This window comes from Diplotaxodon limnothrissa, linkage group LG18, assembly GCF_057381915.1.
Source record: "Diplotaxodon limnothrissa isolate DT_005_m linkage group LG18, D_limnothrissa_male_GT1.1, whole genome shotgun sequence".
In the NCBI taxonomy this organism is placed as follows: Eukaryota; Metazoa; Chordata; class Actinopteri; order Cichliformes; family Cichlidae; genus Diplotaxodon; species Diplotaxodon limnothrissa.
In genome coordinates, this window is record NC_140613.1 from 40,456,100 (window position 1) to 40,477,657 (window position 21,558).

The 21,558-nt window shown below is 41.3% G+C and overlaps 1 protein-coding gene across 1 annotated transcript in view; it reads right to left on the reverse strand.

Moving 5' to 3' along the window:
- pappa2 (pappalysin 2) overlaps positions 1-21,558 on the reverse strand; it is a 97,381-nt gene that overhangs the window by 62,715 nt on the left and 13,108 nt on the right. The window contains exons 5-11 of the mRNA XM_085378083.1: positions 15,214-15,362; positions 11,198-11,337; positions 10,284-10,437; positions 9,678-9,870; positions 8,817-8,950; positions 4,207-4,389; positions 788-1,088 (exon numbers count right to left, since the gene is read on the reverse strand). Coding sequence (XP_085234209.1) covers positions 788-1,088; positions 4,207-4,389; positions 8,817-8,950; positions 9,678-9,870; positions 10,284-10,437; positions 11,198-11,337; positions 15,214-15,362 — 1,254 coding nt within the window. The remainder of the gene's footprint in view (positions 1-787; positions 1,089-4,206; positions 4,390-8,816; positions 8,951-9,677; positions 9,871-10,283; positions 10,438-11,197; positions 11,338-15,213; positions 15,363-21,558) is intronic.

Sequence of the window (21,558 nt, forward strand, 5' to 3'; positions counted from 1 at the left end):
ATAAACTGTTTTTGAAGCTGTGTCCACCTAACATCCCCATACCCCCTTGCTTTGTAAAACAACAACAGCTTCCCAGAAAATCAAAGTGCCACTGCATTTGAAATCATTCCCAAATGATCTCCAATCATGCGACACTGCTGTCATGTCCTGGCAGGTACTTATCAGCTTTTTGTGTGTATAAGAAAAGCATTAGAGACGGGGTATTTTTATACTGAGGGCTGTTATTTGCTGAGACTTAAAAAAGAAAAGAAAAACTGGCTTGTGGATTTACATTTGGATTCCAGTAATCATTTGGACACCCCGCACTACGAGACAGGATACAAACTGATTCATCTTAACCCTGAAACTTCAGCAAGCTTTTGATTAAGTATATGGTTGTTGAAAGAGATTTGGATCAGTATCCACACTCGGCATCCCCATGTTGGAAACGTTTGTGTTCGAAGTTTTTCAAACAAAACAAAGCCCAAACACTTTAAAGAGACAGATATCTGTGGATTAGTGGATCTGAGGACACACACATGCTGTGCTGTACAATCTGCAGTCAATGCCGGCCTTAAATAACCTTCACCTCAGAGCTGTACAGCATTAGCTGTCGCTACTTCATCCATAATGTAACAGAAGTATAGATATAGATAGAATAGATATTCAGAGAACCAAGAATGTCAAAGGAGTTTTCTGTGGTCTGAGAAAAAAACAGAAAGCCATCTTGTTACCTGTGAGCGAAACATAGTAAAATTCTGTCGTGAGCTTATCTGCATGTAAATCAGATGGGTCAGGCAGCCTTTACCTGTCCGTAAATGTCTGCTGGGTCTGTGGTAAGGGGGCTTTACTGGCGAAAGGTGGCTGACGGCGAATGTGGTAGAGTAGAGGCTGGCAGCTGGAGCACAGAGGGCTGCCAGGGCCTGAAGACAGCATGGCTGCGTCAATCTCCATAATCTCCAAGGTGCAGAATTTTATGGCAGCAATGGCAACGTTGTGGGTGTCGAGGCGCATGGTGAGGGGTAAGTCACAGAACACATGCTGTGGTCCCAGGTTAATACTTTTCCCTGTGTCTGAGATCAGCTCGATGTTGGCTATTGCTGGGCTGTCTGCAACAGGGTAAAATGTTGGTGAGTTATGCAGCACATCTCCAACAAAGACATTTTCCCATTTAGGTATACATAATGTATGGCTGCATAGAAGGAGGTTTCTTTAATGGAGTTCTTTCAGTATTTTCTCGAGTAAATGTATTTGTCTGCCACCATCCAGAAAAGGAAGACTGCGCCCCACCTGTTGTGATTAACTTGCACCTGATCCCTGGCTACGTTAGCTCACTAACAAAGAAATGAACAGTCACTCATTTTAATGAAGAGATATGGTACATCAACCAAAAATATTACAGATTACAATCAATCAGATCTCAATTAGTAACATGCACAGAGTCAATTTCTTCCCTTCCAACCTCTTCATTGGAAGAGTACCTGGGTAAGACCAAAAGCTTTCAAAGGACATCAGGGACAAGATTGTAGATCTGGACAAGACTGGACTGGACTACAAGACCATCAGCAAGAAGCTCAGTGCAAAAGTGACAGTCATCAACCACGCTGAGTCTGGAAGTCCATGGAAGATCTTGCCTATTGGCAGGGTGGCTGTAGCTCAGGTGGTAGAGCGGGTCACCTACTCAAGGAGACCTGAAGGTTGGTGGTTTGATCCCAGGCTCCTCCAGTCTACATTAGAGATGGACCGATCCGATATTACGTATCGGTATCGGTCCGATACTGACCTAAATTACTGGATCGGATATCGGAGAAAAATAAAAAATGTAATCCGATCCATTAAATATCACGAAAGCACCTCACAAAACTTGCAACACGCCGTAACTCACCTCAGAAGTTAGCACGTCGGAGCAGTATGCATCACGTGATAGAGCGGCTGTGGCATGCGGGACCCGTAGGTGGTCTGGATAGCATTTGGAGCTTCGCTAGCAACCCGGCATTTCATCTCCGACAAAGTTATCCCCGAGAGAAGTAAAGCAAGTGTGTAAGTCCATCTCTGAATGTTTGTAAAGCATTCCTGCGTTAAGCTTAACAAGCGATATATGGAGCGACTGCCTCTCCTGCTGCTACTTCAATCATGAAACTGCTTAAATGATCAGCTGATCGGCTTTTCTGTCGCGAGTCCGTGTCTCTAGTTTGCTTTTGGCCCACTTTGCACCAGAAAGAGGAAACCAGCGGCTGAACAACAGCAGCACGTTTAAGCTTGATCAGCTGTTGTTAGAATGTATTTAATATTACTTTCTACACCAGGATCTTTTTCTACGTAGCTGACGCTGGTAACTGTGCAGGGGCGGATCTAGCAAAGTTTAGCCAGGGGGGCCGATAGGGCATTAACAGGGAAAAGGGGGCACAAAGACATACTTTTCTTTCTTATTCTCATTTAAAATGTCTAGCTTTTAATAAATAATTATCTGACACCCAAAGTTTTAATTTGATGTAAAATGAATAGAAGTCAATTACTGTATATAGTAACTATTAAGTCTAATATATATACCCTAGTAAGCTATAGTACTTTTTCCTTTGGGAAGGTACCATCTGTGCAGTCTGCAATTTTGTTGAAGAAAGATGTTGAATCTATTTAATATTTCTTGAAAAATAATTGATTTCTGTGCATTTTTTTTCACACTGCATCAAATTAAGGTTGATTACGTCGATTAAGCATCATGAGGTGGAGCGTGAGGGGTGGTTCCCTATTTTTTATTTATTTATTTTTGTTGTTGCTGGGAGTTGGAACCCTATTAGTTAGGTTGCTTAATATTTATGCTAAGTACTCTTTAAAATACCAGAATAGGGAGGATGGTGTAGGTCTAAGTTTATTAGATTGATCAGTATTGCTGAACTATGAAATATTTTTTTTTGCATACAGGTATAACAGAATAGCTTTAGTGTAGTTGTTGTTTTAAACTTGAGTATGAACTTATACAAAATGCAGCAAGATATTTAAAAAACAGTTTTGTTGATTAAAAAACACTATATCGGATTCATATCGGTATCGGCAGATATCCAAATTTATGATATCGGTATCGGTATCGGACATAAAAAAGTGGTATCGTGCCATCTCTAGTCTACATGCCAAATATCCTTGGGCAAGATATTAACCCCATGTTGCCCTCCGATGCATCCATCGGAGTGTGAATGCGAGTCAATGTTAGATAGAAGCACTAAAAACAATCATACGATTGGGCTGAATGGATGAGTTGTATAAAGTGCTCAATGACCGTAGAAAAGTGCTATATAAGAACCTGGGGTTAGGATGACCATGAGAAAAGTGGTGGAAGAGCTTGTTAATTATCTGAATGCAGTTGGGACCACAGTCACCAAGAACACCACAATGATTCCCCAGCTCGAGAAGGCACGTGTACATGCGAGCCTAATTTTTGCATCTTCATGATTTTCACTTGGGAGAGAGTGCTGTGGTCAGAGGAAACCAAAATCAAGCACGTTGGCATCAATTTGACCAAATGTGTTTGAAGGAAGGGAAATGCTGAATGTGACCCAAAGAAAACCATCTCCAGAGTCAAGCATGGAGGTGCAAATATGCTTTGGCATTGCTTTTCTGCAAAGGACAGAGGACAGTTTTACCACACTGAAGGACTATTGACAGGGACCTCTATCATAAAATCTTGGTTGAGACAAGGACAGGTTATCCAGAAGACCACGAAGGGAACAAAGGTGTGGCTAATGAAGAAGCGCATTGTGGTCTGGCCAGAAGTGACCTAGCCAGTCTCCAGAAATGTAGTCCTATAGAAAATCTGTGAATGGAGCTGAAGCTTCAAATTGCCAAGTGGCAGCCAAGAAATCTAAAGGATGTTGAGAGTTTCTGCAAAGAGAGGTCTACTGAAATCCCTCCTGAGATCTGCGCAAATCTGGTGACCAACTACAACAAAAGTCTTACTGCTGTGCTTGCCAACAAGGCTTTTTCTACCAAGTACTAAATGTCTTATTTCACTCTATGAGAAGCAAATCAATTCATAAATTTTATGTTAAGTGTTCTTTTTTCTGGATTTTTGGTTAATATTCTGTCTATCATAAAAGTATCAAACTACCCAAGACTGTCTACTTCTTTGTAAGTGAGCAAAACGTACAATTTCAGCAGGGGATCAAATAATTAATTTCCCCACCGTGCCTATTATTCAAAACTGACGAGTATTTATTATGGAGTGACACTTACTCGCAGAGATATACGTGACCCAGAGCGTAAGGGCGTGTGGAACAATAGGGTGTAGGAACCTCAGTGTGAGGGTGCAGCCCTCTGTGCCCGGACATGGTGACGTCACGTTGGTGTCATACAGGCTAAACTCAGGACTCCACGCTTGGAGACTGGAATCACATGGCTGTTCCACATCAGGTGGTCCTGTTGACAACATCACACAGACACACATGTTGGTGCTGTTGTGTTACAAGTGTTCCCAATGACTTCATTCATTTTACTCTAAAGCACAGAACACCCCATGTATGCAGGAATTAATCCTAACTGATATATGATGATGATTAGAAACAGTGTAGTGAGCATTCAGTTGACTCCAGAAAATACAAAAGTACACCATGGAGACTCAATAGAGTGTCTGAGTGGAAAAATAGATTTTTTTTTAGACCCATACTCACACTTAAATAAACTGAATTTCTCTTTACCTTCAGTGAAGGACTGTGGTTGCGAAAAGGGTGTGTCTCACTGGCAAACTGGACAGCAGCACAAAGATCCAGACAAAGCATATTTCTAGGAATACATTGCATGCATGCTTCTCCAAATGAGGGAATTTATACAAGGTAAAATGAGGCATGCCAGGCAAGCTGTTACACTGAACCAATCAACAAAGATACAAACTGCAACAGTGATAAAGTTCTTTGTGTATTTCTGTGTCTGTCTGTCACAAAGTCCTCCATACTTTTTCCTGCGCACATATCTGCCGCAGCAGAGAAACATCCAGAGACCGCTGTCAACAACACTGCAGCCAGGCTTTTAACACTTCCAAAGAGAAGTGACCAGATTACACCAGCCACTGGCAATCTGTGAGTTTCAAAAATTGATTTTTAAGATTTTAGTGCCTCTCAGCCTTGATTAGTCTGGGTTCTGCCTACAGGGAGAGAGAGAGGGTGAAAGGGAGGGAGACAGAGGTGCTTGTACCTAATTCTCTAAAGATAAATGGACTTTGCACCCCGGGGCCCTCAGTTATGGAACTCGCTGCCTTACCCAGAAAGCTGAAGCAAACCTGTTCAGCTACATCTTACTCCAATGATCACTGCATATGCATGTATGCCTGTCCTCTAACTCCTCCTAGATCCATTGATCAATCTGGATTGAATTTACTATATACACTGCCAAGGGTACCAGGATTATCAATATCTATATAGCTTTAGGGAATTAAATTATTAACATTATGTGTAGGAGCTAGCAGCATTAGATCAACATAAGCTGGGATGACATTGAAATGGGAATCTGTCAGTGTTCTTCCTGTTGGTTTGAAGTAGAGACAAACCTGTCAGATATCCTATAGTGGGTAAATCTGATGTTTAGGTAATGCTACCAGTGAAATGTCATTGTCAAGCAAATCAGATCAAACCATACCCTGTCCAAAAGAAGCAGATTAATCTACTCTGATTAACATAGCAGTGATTTTAATTTGGTTTTGTTGAGTCCTGCCTTTTCCTCAATATGGTGTCTTCATCTCTATTTATAAGTAACTGAAAATACATTTCCCGGTGTTACTTCTAAAAACTACAAGCAAGCTGACTTTCTTTTGGAACGGAAAGTGGAATTTTCCTGCTGACAAAGTTACAACCATTCACTTAAAGATGGCGTTCATTCAAGAACGCAGGAAGTAACATCATTACAGCAGGCGAAATGAGTTGTTAATTGTTAGAGCGTTAGTGATTAGCACAATGGAATCACAGTATGGCACAATTATTATGAGCTGTCTCAGGTGAAATCCAAATAAAATCAACACGCTAAAGAGGTGTTACATATTTCACACCCACTATGATTAACCATGTCGAAGCACAGTCAGAAGGACAATTAATGCAAAGATTGGTCTCTAAATGAGTGTGTAAAGACCCATAAAATGGAAATGGACATTTTTGGGGGCTTACCACATTTTCCAAGCTACCAACATGCTACTTTATTATAATCGTACAGCCCAGAGTAAAAGTAAGCAAATGGGAACCATCTTTAATACTGAGAGAGAAGTGGAGCTACTGCCTGTGTGGAACAGGTGCACTTACCATGGAAACCGCTTCAATAAACAGCTTGTGACAAGCGTTAAAGAAGAGAATATGAAACTACTGCATTTTGATACAGGACGAGCATTACCTGAGAAGTCTTTTAAGCTTTTGATGCAGTTAGCATACCATCTATTTAGTTTTCCACGGACTGACTGAGTAAATGAAATGAGCAAAGACTCTGTCTGTCATGTTGACAAACCCAGATAAAATAACCATCCAACGGCTCCACTCTTTCCTTCAGACTTGTTTTTTGGTTTTCCTTCCTAAAGGCTTCCTCTCACTCATCTGTTCTTCTCTCACGCTAGCAGCTTTAACGTGAATACATAATTGAACTTAAGCATTCAGCTAATAAACCACTTTGAAGCAGAATGGGTAGAAAACCTTTCACCCTTTACAAATAGTATGTTTGTAACGAGATATTTTCTTTTCAATAAACGAAGAAAATGTGCACTCCTCAAAGGTTGATTCTGTTCATTTGGATGTAGCGTTTACAGCAGAAGAAACGTTTCATCACTTATCTAAGTGGCTTCTTCAGTCTCAGCTGACTGCAGGTTCACCAACATTTGCACAATGACTGAAACCAGCCCACTGAAGGAACAATGGGCTGGGAGGTCAGTTCCTTAATCTTAATTATGCAAATTCTCATGACCATTGATCAACAACCACTGATCAATGGCCATGAGTCCCATTCACAGAGAGTTGGGGAACGGCTGCAATCACAGCACGTAAGATGGTGAAAGATGTACCCTTAGGCCCCATCCTCGATTCAGAGATGGTCTTTCCCTTTTCACATAAATGGCCTCCTTGATTCCCCGCTAGTTTCAATCATTACTCAAATGTCCTGTTTATAAGATTGGGGAAACCTGCAGTCTGCTGAGACTGAAGAAGTCACTTGGATGAGTGACGAAAAGTTTCTCCCACTGAAGACGTCCAGATGAACAGAATCAACTTTTGGGGATTTACTTACCTGGATGATTGAACATGCATCAAGACATTTATGCGCTCAATTATTATTTTGAGATCCCTATTATTTCTTGACATAGCTCTTTTTCCTTGCACATTTCTACCGTGTGAAAAGATTTTTTACAGAACTTCAAACATGCATCTTTTTTTCTGATCTCTACAGCACAGTTAACACGAGGCAGCCTTAAAAGCAAACTTTACACCTTCTCATTTTGAAATAAAACTCTGTATTAAGACTTAATGCAGCACATTAAGCAGTTTAATCTCTGACAGCGGCAGTGCACGCTTCCAAACAAATCCGTGTTTTCCCTCAGCCTGAAAATGGACTTAAACCAGTCAATACTGGCACAGGAAGCATTCTGAGGAGATGTACTTGGTCACTTTTGCCAACAATTTGAGCCAATAGTGTTTTTGCCTTTAAACTTGTGTTTTGGGTTGCCAGCTATGGTGTCCGCAACGAGTTTGTCCAACTTCCCCTCTGCCTCTCCACACTGAATATGTTATTGCCCATCTCCGTTGGCTGACGAAATGACCCACACATCATGGTCCTTAGAAGTGGGACAGAGTGAAAAGGGAGCAAGGGAAGCCAGCAGACTGGCTGTCTCCTCAGCTGTGCACATACCACTGTTTAGAGTAAGACTGTAATTGACCCTTTATCATCATTATGGTCCCGCAGCGAATGAGGGAGCAGTAATCCCCCTGTTCTTCCTAGCCGCTTGTTTTCAAAGCATAAATTCCAGCAGAGGATTTCCACATATTTGGTCAGAGTTTTCATGAAAGAGATGGAAACGTGTTATTGTGTTCATGCATTTGCTCTTTCAGTATTTGCCTTTTTTGTTTCTTGTCCCTTTTCATTCACTTTGCTTTCTTGTTGCCTTATATTCCTTCTTGTTTCTTTCCTCCCCACCCTATACATCATGTCAAAGGAAATCGTGCTTCTCAAGGATTTATGATTGGAACAACAAGGACCATGTGCTTGCAGGAAGTTAATGTTTCAATGTACAGTGCTACAAGATGCACTTTTTTTGGTTTATGACGGAGGTTGAATGTTTGAAGAGCACCAAAACATTACCCAGAGCAGACGCTTACGTTAATAATCCTTGTTCTCGCTTTGGCTAAAACAAGACAGACACAGAGAGGTCTGTAGCTGAGGTAATTATCATTTAATGATTTTTTTTGCTTTTTCTTTTTCCAGCAGCCATTAGCCTTGCACGCACCTAAAATGTACAGATGTGTGTGTTTCTGTGTGTGCGTCTGGGGGTAAAGGGGGGGCTGAATATATGCCAAAAATGTATTTGGCATATATTCAGCTTGGTGAACGTGCGGGCAGATGTGTAAAATAAATATATTCCTCAGTTAACCTGCAATTTTACATGAGGCTTCAGCAAAGTCCCATATTCACTAGTGTTTATATTCAAACTGACCCAAGGAACAGGATTTATATGTGTGCAGCTGTTAACAACAGAAGTAAAAGTCTACAATTCTGAACCATTTATTATCTCTGAAATCCAGCTTGTTTTCAATATGCAGATATAAAAAAAGGAAATTCTATCCTTTTGTGCATTTGTAGAAAATCACAAAAAGCATTTTTTGACTGACCTGTTGCTTCCTCGGGTGTCCAGTAGCCTGATGTGTCACATATGTGAGTTGAGGAAGCCTCATAAGCATACTGGTGGAAGATGCCATCTTTCTCACAATCTCCACAATTGATCTCAGATACACGCAATGAGGAGCTGAGGCGAAAGGAAACAGGTCCACTAATTATGGCATTTTTATTCTATATAAACAAAACAAGAAAGCTGAAACTGACCTAGAAGACACACAAGAAAATTAAACATATTTCGCAAACACAAAGTGGCCACTAGTTTGACCTGTGGAGGAGGTCGTTTCAGGCACAGTCACACTAGTACCTACATGCACTGCACTAAGTCAACAAGGCGTATGAAATTTCAAACTCTCCCAGGTTGAAATGCCAGCTTTCTTTTGCCCACATCTGGTGATACCACCAGCTGAGAATTCCATAATACACTTCACACTTGTGAGTTGTTTATTCCAATTTTTCCACAGGTGTTTTCGTCCAGATGCTCTCGGTGCAGTGGTGAATACAAAATAAAAAAGACCAATAAAACAATTACTGGAAAGTGTAATCAAATACTAACTCCAATGCCTGGTTTTGATTGCATCCAGAACATTTTTAATCACCATATAAAGAGACTTGTCCGGTGGAAGCAATGTGCTCATGGCTCACTAATGCAGTTAAATTATGCACATTTTATAAATTGGAGTGTTCATAGAGTGATTTATGTGCACAAGTGATGAAAATTGCAGTTCTTTGTTAATAGTTTTAACCCTGCAAGAGACCTGCCCAAGGTTTACCCTGCCTCTTGGACAACCAGACATGTATGGATGGTTAAAAACAGCTTTGAATGGATAGAAACAAAAGAACTCATGCAATCATACCTTTGATAAAGTGACCCCCTGATAGGTGGGAGCCAATAAATCGAGACAGAATCTGTGCTCTGGTCAGTCACTATGGGGGCCAGTGGGATGGGGGCAGGTTGAGGGTCCATCAGCCACTTCTGGTAGACCAAGTCTAGATAGCAGTGCATCCTGGCCACTTGGTTTGGAGTGAAATGGTTGGTGCAGTTATCATCTGTGAAGACAGAAGAATCCAGTAAATCTTTGAGGGTCAAATTAACACACTAGCCTTTAAATAACCGAAGTACTAAACACATGGCTAGAAATAATTACATCAGACATGTGCTGAGAGGAGACGCAATTACACATGCCAGTCCTTAACCTCTTAAGCACCCACGCACCAGAAGATGGGCGCAAAAGGGAGGAGATCACAGAGATCAGAAAACCACTGGGGGCTTAACAGGCTAATAAGCTTTTGTTGGCTTTTTAAATACACTGGGTGGTAACAGCTTGAGGATATGGACAGAAATTACTAAACCATAACATAATTGTATAATTACACACTCACATTGATTGATTGATTGATTGAGTGATTATACTTTACTTCAGAGTGGATGGTAATTCGAGCATTTTGTTCATCTGTTTCACCTGTGTAACTCATGTAATTGCTGTAAGGAGTGTTCAGGTAGGTGGTGACGCCACATGTGTCGTTGACAGCTCCGGGGTCATGGCAGGCTTTGGATTTAGGTGTTGGGGCAGTGTCAGCACACAGATCACCCGTCTCCATGGATGGGGTGGTCTCCTGCACAAAATATGTATGGTATGCATGGTAAGAGAGGGCATGTGATGTAACACTGCTGGAGTCAAATTGTTGAATGTTGTCATTGTGCTTCTTGAATTTGTAAAGTTTTAGTTCGAGCAGCAGGATCAAAGACATTCCTTTGTCTCTGACCTCCTCTCCAGCTACTCTGGTGCTGGGGGAGCTGAAAAGGTTTTATTATAGGCACATCCTATCTGAAAGATCTGTTTGTTGTTGTTTGTTCCTGCTTTTATGATCCTTTTGGTGAGCAGGAGGTCGCACAAACGCACCCCCATGACACACACATTCTCACACACACACACGTTCTTGCACATGCATACACATGCATACAGGTGCTCACACATACACACACATAGTGCCTTGTCTTTTAGAACCATAAGGGGGTTTTACGAGGGGAGGTGCTTGTGTTGTGTAAACTGTAAGTGTGATGGGAATAAAAGGCTACGAGGAGGGCTGCTCTTTGAAGGAGTTGGGCTGGAGACAGGTGAGGAGCGTTAAGCTCCACGGGCCTGGTTCCGACTAGCCTTCCCTCGCTAGCGAGTAAAAGACCGGTTGAAGATGTTCTGTCTTGTCTTCGTCCTTCACGAGAATAATTTTCTAAACTAGCGGGGCCTGTGGAAGCACAGACTCAACAAAAACATTTAAAGATGCTATTATTAGTTTTTTACTTATGTGGGTTTTCCAATCAGAAATAATTCCATAAATTAGCATTATCACAAATAGCAGAATTTAAAAGTCCTACCTGACACGGATCATCACAGGAGTCCCGTTCACTCACGCCCTTGAAGACATGGTACAGTCCAAATATGTGTCCCATCTCATGGATCATTGTGTTGGAGTGGCCCGTGGTGCCAAAGTAGGAGGGATTCAGGACCATCCCGCCTGGATATAAGCGGTAAAAATCGCAGTATTGGTTACAACATTATTACCGTCTAGTAAGCTGTGGTTCTTGAAAAGCCAGCCAGATAGAAAATGCAATGTTTTTTAAGTGGCAACGTGAAAAGAGAGAAAAATGATTTGCGATTACCCACTTTGACAGGATGTCTCTGATTGTAACTGTGGTTCAGTATCCATGTGACAGACAATAAAAAAATGTTACATTTGGTAAAAGTTAGGTTACAGCTGGGAAATGTCATGGTGGGGGTTAAATGGAAAAAAATTAAGGCTACATAAATATCTGAAACCACTAACGAAGCATGCGAGAGATAACGGTTTAAAAAGACAACAGACACAATTTGGGAACTCCAAAAAACAAAAGCCAACTAAGTGGGAGGCAGATTTTTTTGCAGCATCCTTATAATCACAGGATTAACAGCACACATGGGTTATTGGTTTTCTAATTAGAAACACTGGCTAAAGACATTAAGCAATGAAGACATTAAATACGTAGACACTAAACAGGCCCAGACAAGGTGTGTCCTAGGATGCTAAAGGCGTGTGCTGCTGAACTTGGGGAGCCGCTACAACGAGTCTTCAACCTCAGTCTGCGACTGGGGAGAGTGCCCGCCCTATGGAAGACATCCTGCATCGTCCCGGTCCCCAAAAGGAACCGGCCCAATGAGCTGAATGACTTCCGACCGGTGGCACTGACGTCACATCTTATGAAGACTCTAGAGCGGCTCTTCCTCAACCTCCTCCGACCACAGGTACAACATGCCCAGGACCCACTACAGTTTGCATACAAGGCGGGTGTCGGAGTGGAGGATGCCATCCTGTACCTCCTACACAGAGCCCACTCACACCTGGATGGGGGAAAAGGCACGGTCAGGATCCTGTTTCTTGACTTTTCCAGTGCCTTTAATACCATCCGGCCCTGTATGCTTCAGGAAAAACTGAACAGGATGGAGGTGGACCCCTGCCTGGTCGCTTGGATCTCCGACTACCTCACCGACAGACCACAGTACGTCAGGCTGAAGGACATCACGTCTGACACTGTGGTCAGCAGCACAGGAGCACCACAGGGAACTGTGCTGTCCCCTCTTCTCTTCACCCTGTACACCTCTGACTTCTGCTACAACTCTGAATTATGCCACATTCAGAAGTTTGCAGACGACACAGCCATCATGGGGTGTATCTGGGATGATCAGGAAGAGGAGTACAGAAGTCTGGTGAGGAACTTTGTCGCATGGAGTCACACAAACCACCTGCAACTCAACACCTCAAAGACTAAGGAACTGGTTGTGGACTTCGGGAGGTCCAGAGAAGGTCCACTGCCGGTTCAGATAGAGGGGGAGGAGGTGGAGGTGGTCAACAAGTACAAGTACCTCGGGCTGTGGGTGGACAATAAACTGGACTGGTCATGCAACACAGAGCACCTGTATAAAAAAGCCCAAAGCCGACTGTACTTCCTCAGGAGGCTGAGGTCTTTTAACATCTGCAGGAAGCTCCTGAGGATGTTTTACCAGTCAGTGGTTGCTGGAGTACTTTTCTATGCTGTGGTGTGCTGGGGGAGCAGCACAGCAAAGAGGGACTCATCCAGGCTGGAGAAACTGATCAGGAGGGCTAGCTCTGTGGTCGGCATGAAGCTGGACACTCTGGTGACAGTGGCAGAGAAAAGGACATTAAAGAAACTGATGGACATTATGAACAATGCTGGGCATCCTCTGCACACGGCCATTAACAACCAGAAGAGTCTGTTCAGTGACAGGTTGCTTCTTCCCAAGACAAGAACTAACAGACTTAAAAACTCCTTCGTCCCACACGCCATCAGACTGTTTAACTCCTCTCTGGAGGGGAGAGGGAGGGGAAACAGGAGGACAAAGGAGGGGGGAACAACTAAGCTGTAGTGCCTCTTCACCTCACTGTACAATACCTTTTGTGCAATACTTTTGTAAATAGTCAACAGTGCAATAGACTCAATACTTGAAATGTGCAATTCACTTGTATTTTTATTTTTATTCCTATTTATTCTATTTATCCCCTTCGTATATTTTATTTATATTTGTCTCTGTATTTATATATGTGTGTGTATGTGTGTGTGTGTGTATATATATATATATATATATATATATATATATATATATATAATATTCTGTAACTCTGTAACTTCTGTCGGTGCTGTGCTTTTTGGAAATCGAATTTCCCAGAGGAACCCACCCGAGGGATTAATAAAGTTCTATCTTATCTTATCTTATCTTAAACAGCAGGGCCTCCAGAGACAATTTGTCATCCTCTAACGTGTTGGTTTAAACAGAGACAGATGCCGTGCAGCTGAAATACATGTCTGAACTTAATTTGCCGCTTTAATTCAAAAATATAATTGTGGCTTTGACCATTAGTATCAATGCAATACTTAATATTTTAATCTAATTAATAGCCACAGAATAATGACACCATTAAGTGTTTTTTTCCTCAGCAACAGCAGCATACTGTATTCCCTTTGATACGAAACATCAGAGATAAAAAATGGTTGGATGGATTTGACTGTGTTCATTGGTCCCATAGTGTGCACATTCTTTTCTTTACTTCAGCGAATATCACCCAACATTAAACAACTCCAAACAAATATGGCTGAGATGGTCAGTGATAAATACACTTTATTGATTTTCTGCTGGTCAAACTGTGATTTTTAATTTTTTGAATTTTTTTAAGGAATGCATTTGTTTTGCTTCAAGTGAGTCGTGTAATATTATTTGCCAGTCAAACTGATGGTTAATGACGAGCATGAGACTTGAAATGAACCTGTTATGTTTATGTCTCAATAACCAGCTCACTCTATACTATAACATTACGAAAAACCACATCAAAATATAAAAGAGTTAAAAAATGAATATCTGTGGTGGACCACTAGAGGGCTCCACTCACACCCAGTGTAGAGGAAGTGTGTTCCTGTGTTTTGTGGCGCGATATGCGCAGTTGATGTTGGAGACGAATAAAGAAGGAGTGAGAACTGAGAGCTGTGTCGTTGATGCTTACCTCCACATATCCATATTTATTCTAATGAATTCTGTGCATCTTCCTCCAATGACTTGGCCAAAATTGCCATTAGACAGCTTTTCCATATTTTCTGACATATTTTGACGGCTGCACAGGTTAAATGTGTTTCAAACACAGAGAGACGGTGGAGACAGGAGTCGAACCACCCGTGCAGCATGCACACAATAAAGATTATCAGATGATACTGGTTTACAATTTAACCATAGTACTACTTCATTATTGTTTATATCAGTTGATTATTTTATTAACATGTTACATTATGTAACATTATGTTAGAAATAACTTGACTTTCATTTTTGAACTGGGTATATATTTTATATATCTAGTATTTACCTAATATTTATATCATAACCACTTCATCAAGATGTATTCGTTCCATGTATACTGCTTTTGAGTCAATTTACTATTGTGTTGTGACACATGAAGAGAAGTACAAATTAATAAAGAACAGCTGTTAAGTAGGCATGGCTGCCAACAATGGTACAGAGCCCACACTGCTATTTGTTTGTTTGGTGGTTGTTGGGTTGATTATCCTTCCAGTGGAAAGAGGAATAAAGATTTGAAAGAAAAAAGAGGGAGTGTAATGTGTCAGGAAAATCTCTACCAGCTCCAGCTGCTCTTCCCATGTAATTTGAAAGGGCCCCTAACCCTAAACAAAGCATGGAGAGAAAGGGCAAAGCTACAGCTAAAGAGAAAAGCAGATAGGGTGAGAGGCACAAACAGAAAGTTAGAAAATAGATGACAGACAGAGAAAGCTGAAAAAAGTGCAACATGAAAAACAAAATATGTCGCATTAGTAAAGCTCAATATAAATCCACTCACCTTGGTGTGTAAGAGCTTCCTTTGCCCACGGCCAGGTCGCAGCTCCTGCCAGCTCTTGACGCATTGAGTTGCTTGCAAAGAAGACGTTGAGTGTGTCTGTGCCGCTCAGCTTTAGTTCCTCCTTTAGTTCTTTCACACTTATATAAGCCCTGTATATATTTAAAGGAGAGAAAACATGCAAACATCAGAATGTTTCGTAGTTCAAAGAGTGATTTAGTAGCCGAAAAAGCTAAATGCACACCTATCATCCATAACAGTATGACCTCTGACCGGTGAAGTGAATAACACTGATTATCTCTATATCATGACACCAGTTATTGGGTGGGATACATTAGGGACCAACTGAACATTTCTCCTGAAATTTAATGTATTAGAAGCAGGAAAAATGAGCAAGTGTAAGGATTTGAGTCAGTTTGACGAGGGTCAAATTGTGAAGGCTAGACGACTGGGTAGAGCGTCTCCACAACTGCAGCTCGTGTGGGGTGTACCCAGTCTGCAGTGGTCAGTATTGATCAAAGGTGGTCCAAGTAAGGAACAGTGGTGAACCAGGGACATGGTCATGGAAGTGAAGGCTGGTCCATGTGGTCCAATCCCACAGACGAGCTACTGATACTCACATTACCCAGTGCATCATAGTTTGTTGCAGATAGGGTTACAGACCAGTTAGGGTGCCCATGCTGGACTGGACCAAAGAGGAATGGAAGAGGGTGGCCTGGTCTGATGAATCTGGATGCGTATGCATCGCATACCTGGAGATTTCTTGGTACTATGATGCATTGAAGGAAAAATGCAAGCCAGCAGAGGCAGTGTAAAGCTTTGGCCATTGTTTTGCTTTGGAACTTTGGGTCCTGCCATTCATATGGATGTTACTTTGACATGTGCCATCTACCTAAGAACTGTTGTAAACCATGTACACCCCTTCACGGAAATGGTATTTCCTGATGGCTGTGTCTGCTTTCAGCTCTGCCACAAAGCAAACAATGGTTCGGGAATGGTTTGGTTTTATTCTGCAGTTATAATGTTATAATGTTATATAATATGCGTTCCCAAAAATAAAACTGATTACATAGTTCAAAGCTTAAAGTTAGAAAATTAACCAATTTTACAAGCAGTTGCTTCTCTAAAGGTTGTTGTTACAGAAATATGGCATGTAATAGTGTGCTATAGTAGGGAAGCTAATACAAAACACTGTATAGAACAAGAAAAAAGAAAGAAAAAAGAAGAGAAACGTGGAAATAAAAGATAGCCTCAGGAGGGGAAATTTTGGAGGAAAATATTTGTCTGGCTTATAATTCGGGAAGAGTTGTCTCACAAGCTGTGTATCGTTGAGTGTGGTGCTAGGCTATTCTAACATTTAGCATTGGCAGCAGAAAGTAAAAAATAAATAAATAATAACTAAAAATACACAACAACGTACCAAACATCCTTAATTAAACATTGTTTATCCTTAGAGACATATGCGTAGTCAGTGTGCTCCAGTGTGAGCTTACCCTCAAACTAGAATAAGTGACAGTCAGAGTTCCTTATTAGAAGTTAAAGACTGGCATAGTCAAAGAGCTCTTACACAGTTGTTTTCAGTTAAGTTGGCTGATTATGTTCCTCTTTGTGTTTCACTTGATTAGCATCTACTTTTTTCTCTCTGATGTGCCAGTTACAACCTATAGTTGCAGCAGGTGTTGTGTAAGAGTGACATAAACCTTAGCTCAGTTGATTTGTACTTGTACAGTAAATGTAGTCTATCATATATTAAAATCAGATGGATTAGCATTAGCTCAGCTAAGTGGTAAAAGAAAGGCTCAGAACACATATCTCCAGTAGATATCTCTTCTCACCCAACTCACAGCATGAAAGAAAACAAGTACATTTCACATAATATCTTTGCAAGCAAGGAGACAAGCATTCACCAGATAATTCTATACCTTGCTAGTATGGTTTTGGGTCCGTATTTATCTTGAGAACTTTCTTGGTTTTTCATTACAAAGATTTAACAAGGTGCTGGAAACATTCCTCAGAGATTTTGATGCATATTTGACATCCAACACATCGCACAGTTGCTGCAGATTTGTCGGCTGCAAAGGCGCTGTATTGGTTTGCGATCTGGTGACTGTGGAGGCTGTTTGAATACAGTGATATCATTGTCATGTTCAACAGACCTTGTTGAGAACATCTTTGTCATGTGGATTTTATCCTGCTGGAACCATCAAAAGATAGGCTGGGTGCAGACCGTGGTCGTAAAGCAGCAATACTCATGTCGGCCTCAATCGAGACAATGCTCAGCTGATACTAAGAGGCTAAAAGTATGCCATGAAAATATCCCAACTCCACCAGCACCCTGAACCGTTGATGAGTGTACATCCTGATTGGGGTGAGCAAATTGGTCTCATTAGAATCTGTTTAAAGACAGATGGTCAGTGCAGAGTATCTCTTTACTTAAATCCATCAATATTCCTCTCAGATCTCTCTCTGCCTACAAAAATGACCTTAGGACACTTTCATGTGTGACGCTAAGGTTGTTTTTCCTCGGCTGCTGTGAGGTCACATGTCATTTTTCTCCTTTGGTTTCATAGCTTGAAAGCTATGTCACCTATTACCATTGCTGGGTCTGAAAGTCATGCAGTGTGACTGCCCAGTGCCTCCATGCCAGACAGTTTAGGCTTTTATCCAGGTCTGTTTTTGCATGTGGAGTCTTCTACTCATGCACTAGCACAGAGGTAGGTCAGATTACTTCATATTTATAAGAATATATTCTGGTAAGTGCATGAATCATGCATAACTTTGTTTGTGAAGTCTTGTTTTTTGGGGGGGTTTTCATCACGCACAGGCCATGCTTTCAGAGTGTTTTTCTTTTTTTATTATTATAACGTAATGGATTGTTGTTTCATGTTGTATGTTTTGAGCCAGGAGTTCAGGTTTTATGTGGTTGATCAATTTCAGCTGTAGGGCTTACTTTGTTGAAGAATTCTGAGCCATAATCTAAATTTACTTCATTTGAATTCTCGTGTTTTACTTCTCGTAAGTTTGGCAAAAAAAGTTTATGCTTTTGATTAGGCTCAGAAGCAGGTTTACATTTATTAATAGTAAAAGGTTAAAAAGCATTAGAAATATCATTATATATTTGCTCATTAAAGGATTGAGGTTTGGCTTAGTGCTCCTTACATTGTTCCAAGAACCTGAAGGATAGACAGGTGAGCTTGTGACTGTAAGACATCAGCTTTCAGCTGGGATAAATCTAGATGGATGAAATGAGAAAACAGTAATCCCCATCCTCTCACACGCCACTGCCAATGCACCATTAAGTAAGGCACTTCAAACTGGTCCAAAGTTGCTCAGCAGCCAAGAACCATACATCTGGCAAGTACTCTTAATGCAATCCCTCCTTCAGTGCATGTGTTGTACAGTAAATAAGAATGTGTTTCCTCGGGCACTTTGCCTGACTAAATAGGGTTTAAGATTTAAGATGCTTCAGGGAAACCCTCCTCACACTACATTACTGAAGCAGAGTTCAGTTGAGGCTGCGTGCAGTATTCATCACCCCAGGGCGATGCAATTACAAGTGACAGAAAGTTGATCACTAAAGAGTTGACTCTTCAACTTCTCAGACTCAGAGGATGCCTCAGTGGAAGACTACGGCCAACCTGGCAAATAATAAATGGCTCTACATGATTGAAATGAAAACCCCGGTTATGCATTAACAACATTTGCGGCTAAGTCAAGCGCAGCATGAGTCAACAGCAGAGTCAGCACCAGCGCAGTTACCATGTAAAGCTGTAGATGTGCATCCATTCAAAATATTACTGTTGACAAGTCAGTTACTTTGAACCAGAAGACAGACCATGTTGCGCACTTTACTGTGCACCTCGCTTGCCTTTCAACAATTTTGTCTTTTAACTAAGGTCAAAAAAAAGTACGTGCAGTTACTCATTTCCCTTTTTTTGCTAATTCTAGTTTTCCTTTTAAGACCTATGACTGACAGTGTACACAAACAAAGGAGGTGCAGCCTATCCCAGTTGTCAAGAAGTTCATAAACTTCACAATGTCTTTATAATATCGTACCAAATTGCAGTAAGTCTGAACAGAGTTGCTGTGCACACCTTACATATTTTACCTCACCAGACAAAAGACGGTGCAAAACATTTAGATAGCAAAACAAATGTCAGGTACGTACATCATTTTCCAGCATATTTTTAACCCCAGGTGGGGTTAAATGTCAGTCATACATATTTCACCTCTGTAATATTCTTGACATCTAAATTGAGCTAGTTGTAAGTATATTGGAGCTATTTCTCATATTTTGTAAACTTATTGTATTATTTAATTCGTTTAGTCTGTCACTGTTATTGTCTTGGAGCAACTGTAACCCACATAATTAACATAAAGGGATTATTAAAGTATTCTGACTGATTCTGATGTGTCACTTCTTCAAACAATTTTCCAGGAACTTATTTGATGTTTAGCTCCAACAGAGGCTCATACCGAGGATGCTAGCTTGTGTCTGGCTCTGAGCTCTGGATAGCTTTAGCTTTAGCTTTAGCCACTGTGACACTATTAGCTTCTTTACATATTTTACACATACATATTCAGCAGGGTGATTAATGTCTGATTCATTTTGCTGTAACAAACATTTTTGTTGTGGTTCCCCACAGTTTACTTTTGCAAACTTCATTCACAGTGAGGATTTTCCAAGCTAACAACTGGTGTGTGGCTGTGAGTGTATATAAGACTATTTCCACACATGTGTTGCACATGCATGAAACAGCCCAGGTTGTAATCAGTCATATGGAAAGCTGTCCGGTCGGTCACCAGGTCAAAGCAGAAACATTTTGAATAATCCTGCTGATATCTATCCGGATATGGACTGGGTAATGTTTTCAGTATGAAAAGATGCCACATTGTTTGACAAAAAATGAAAATGATGTTATTCAAAGACACCCTGAAAATCAAAATGAAAAAAAGATGCGGCAGGCTAGTCCACTTTGCTGAAATTTCATTACAGAAACTCAAAATAGTACTCAGTAGTTTGCAAGGCCCCCGCATGCCTGACAACACTGGGACATGCTTCTAAAGAGATGACGGATGGTGTCCTGGGGGATCTCCACCCAGATCTGGACCACAGCATCACAAAGCTCCTGGACAGTTTCAGTTAGAACCTGTTTGTGTCAGATGGACCGAGACAGAATGCCCCAGAGGACTCTATTGGATTTTTCTACTGGAATAAAGTGGCCACCGCCTGTGAAACCATTTCTGTTTTAGGGGTTGTTTCATTGTTGCCCCACTAGCGCACATGTTGTTCATTTCATTAACACCAGAGCAGCTGAAACTGATTAACAACGCTCTCTGATACTTGATGTTACACTCTGATTCAAAAGTGTTTTTTGGTTTGGTTATTTTCAAGCAGTGTATAGACAACGACTGCAGAGCTGAATAGGACTCTGGGACTATCGGCTATGTCCATCTTATGGCTAAACTATTTCAGCATACGACTATTTTCTAGTTTCTAGAACTGAAAGCTTCCTTTTATATGTAGCACTACCTAAAATCATCCATTTTGACAGTTAGCCTCCCCTGTAAGAATTGAAAGCTTGGTGGGTGTACTAACAGAAACTAAAAACGTAGCAAACTGGCGAGTTTGCATGCTCTGGCCTAAGTTGACTAGCAGAGAAATGCATAAGGCTTGTGACAGCTTAGCTTAACTGAGCTGAGAGACAGCACTGAATCAATGTCATTCACATGTAGAACTGCTGCTCTAAGAAATATTTATACTTTTACTAGTGAATAAAACACAAGCACATTTAAACTTGACCTAACGTCATGTCACGCACAGAATTCACACGCATGTTAAGCATGAACGAGGCTGTGACGGATGTTTCAGAGGAGCTGCCTGGAACTCTTTGCACATAAGGGCTCTGGCCAGGATTAACTAACCAAAGACTGTTAGCTAATCCAGGACATTTGTCTTAGCGTAAATATACATGATGTCCCCCGCCACCCCATCACTCCCGCCATCCTTGCCTTTCTCTCTCCATTTTTCCCCTTTTGCACTCACTTTCCTTTTTTGCGATGCCAGAATCTCCAGCGTACCTGGCTATTGCTCTAGAACTGGCTCTTGACCGCAAATTTGTGTGGTGACAGCAGCTGGCTTCAAAAACCTCAGGCCTTGTACTGGCCAGCAGCAGCTGCACTCATATAGGGTCCCAAAATCTGAATACCTGGCCAACAGCTCAGAGAGAGAGGGGTGGGGGGGGGGCTGCAGTGAAGGGATATCAAAAACCCAGATCCCAAACATAAAAATGCTTCAGTGTTCTGCAAATGCCAGCAAAATGTCATCCTCGCATTAATTCTCTCTCC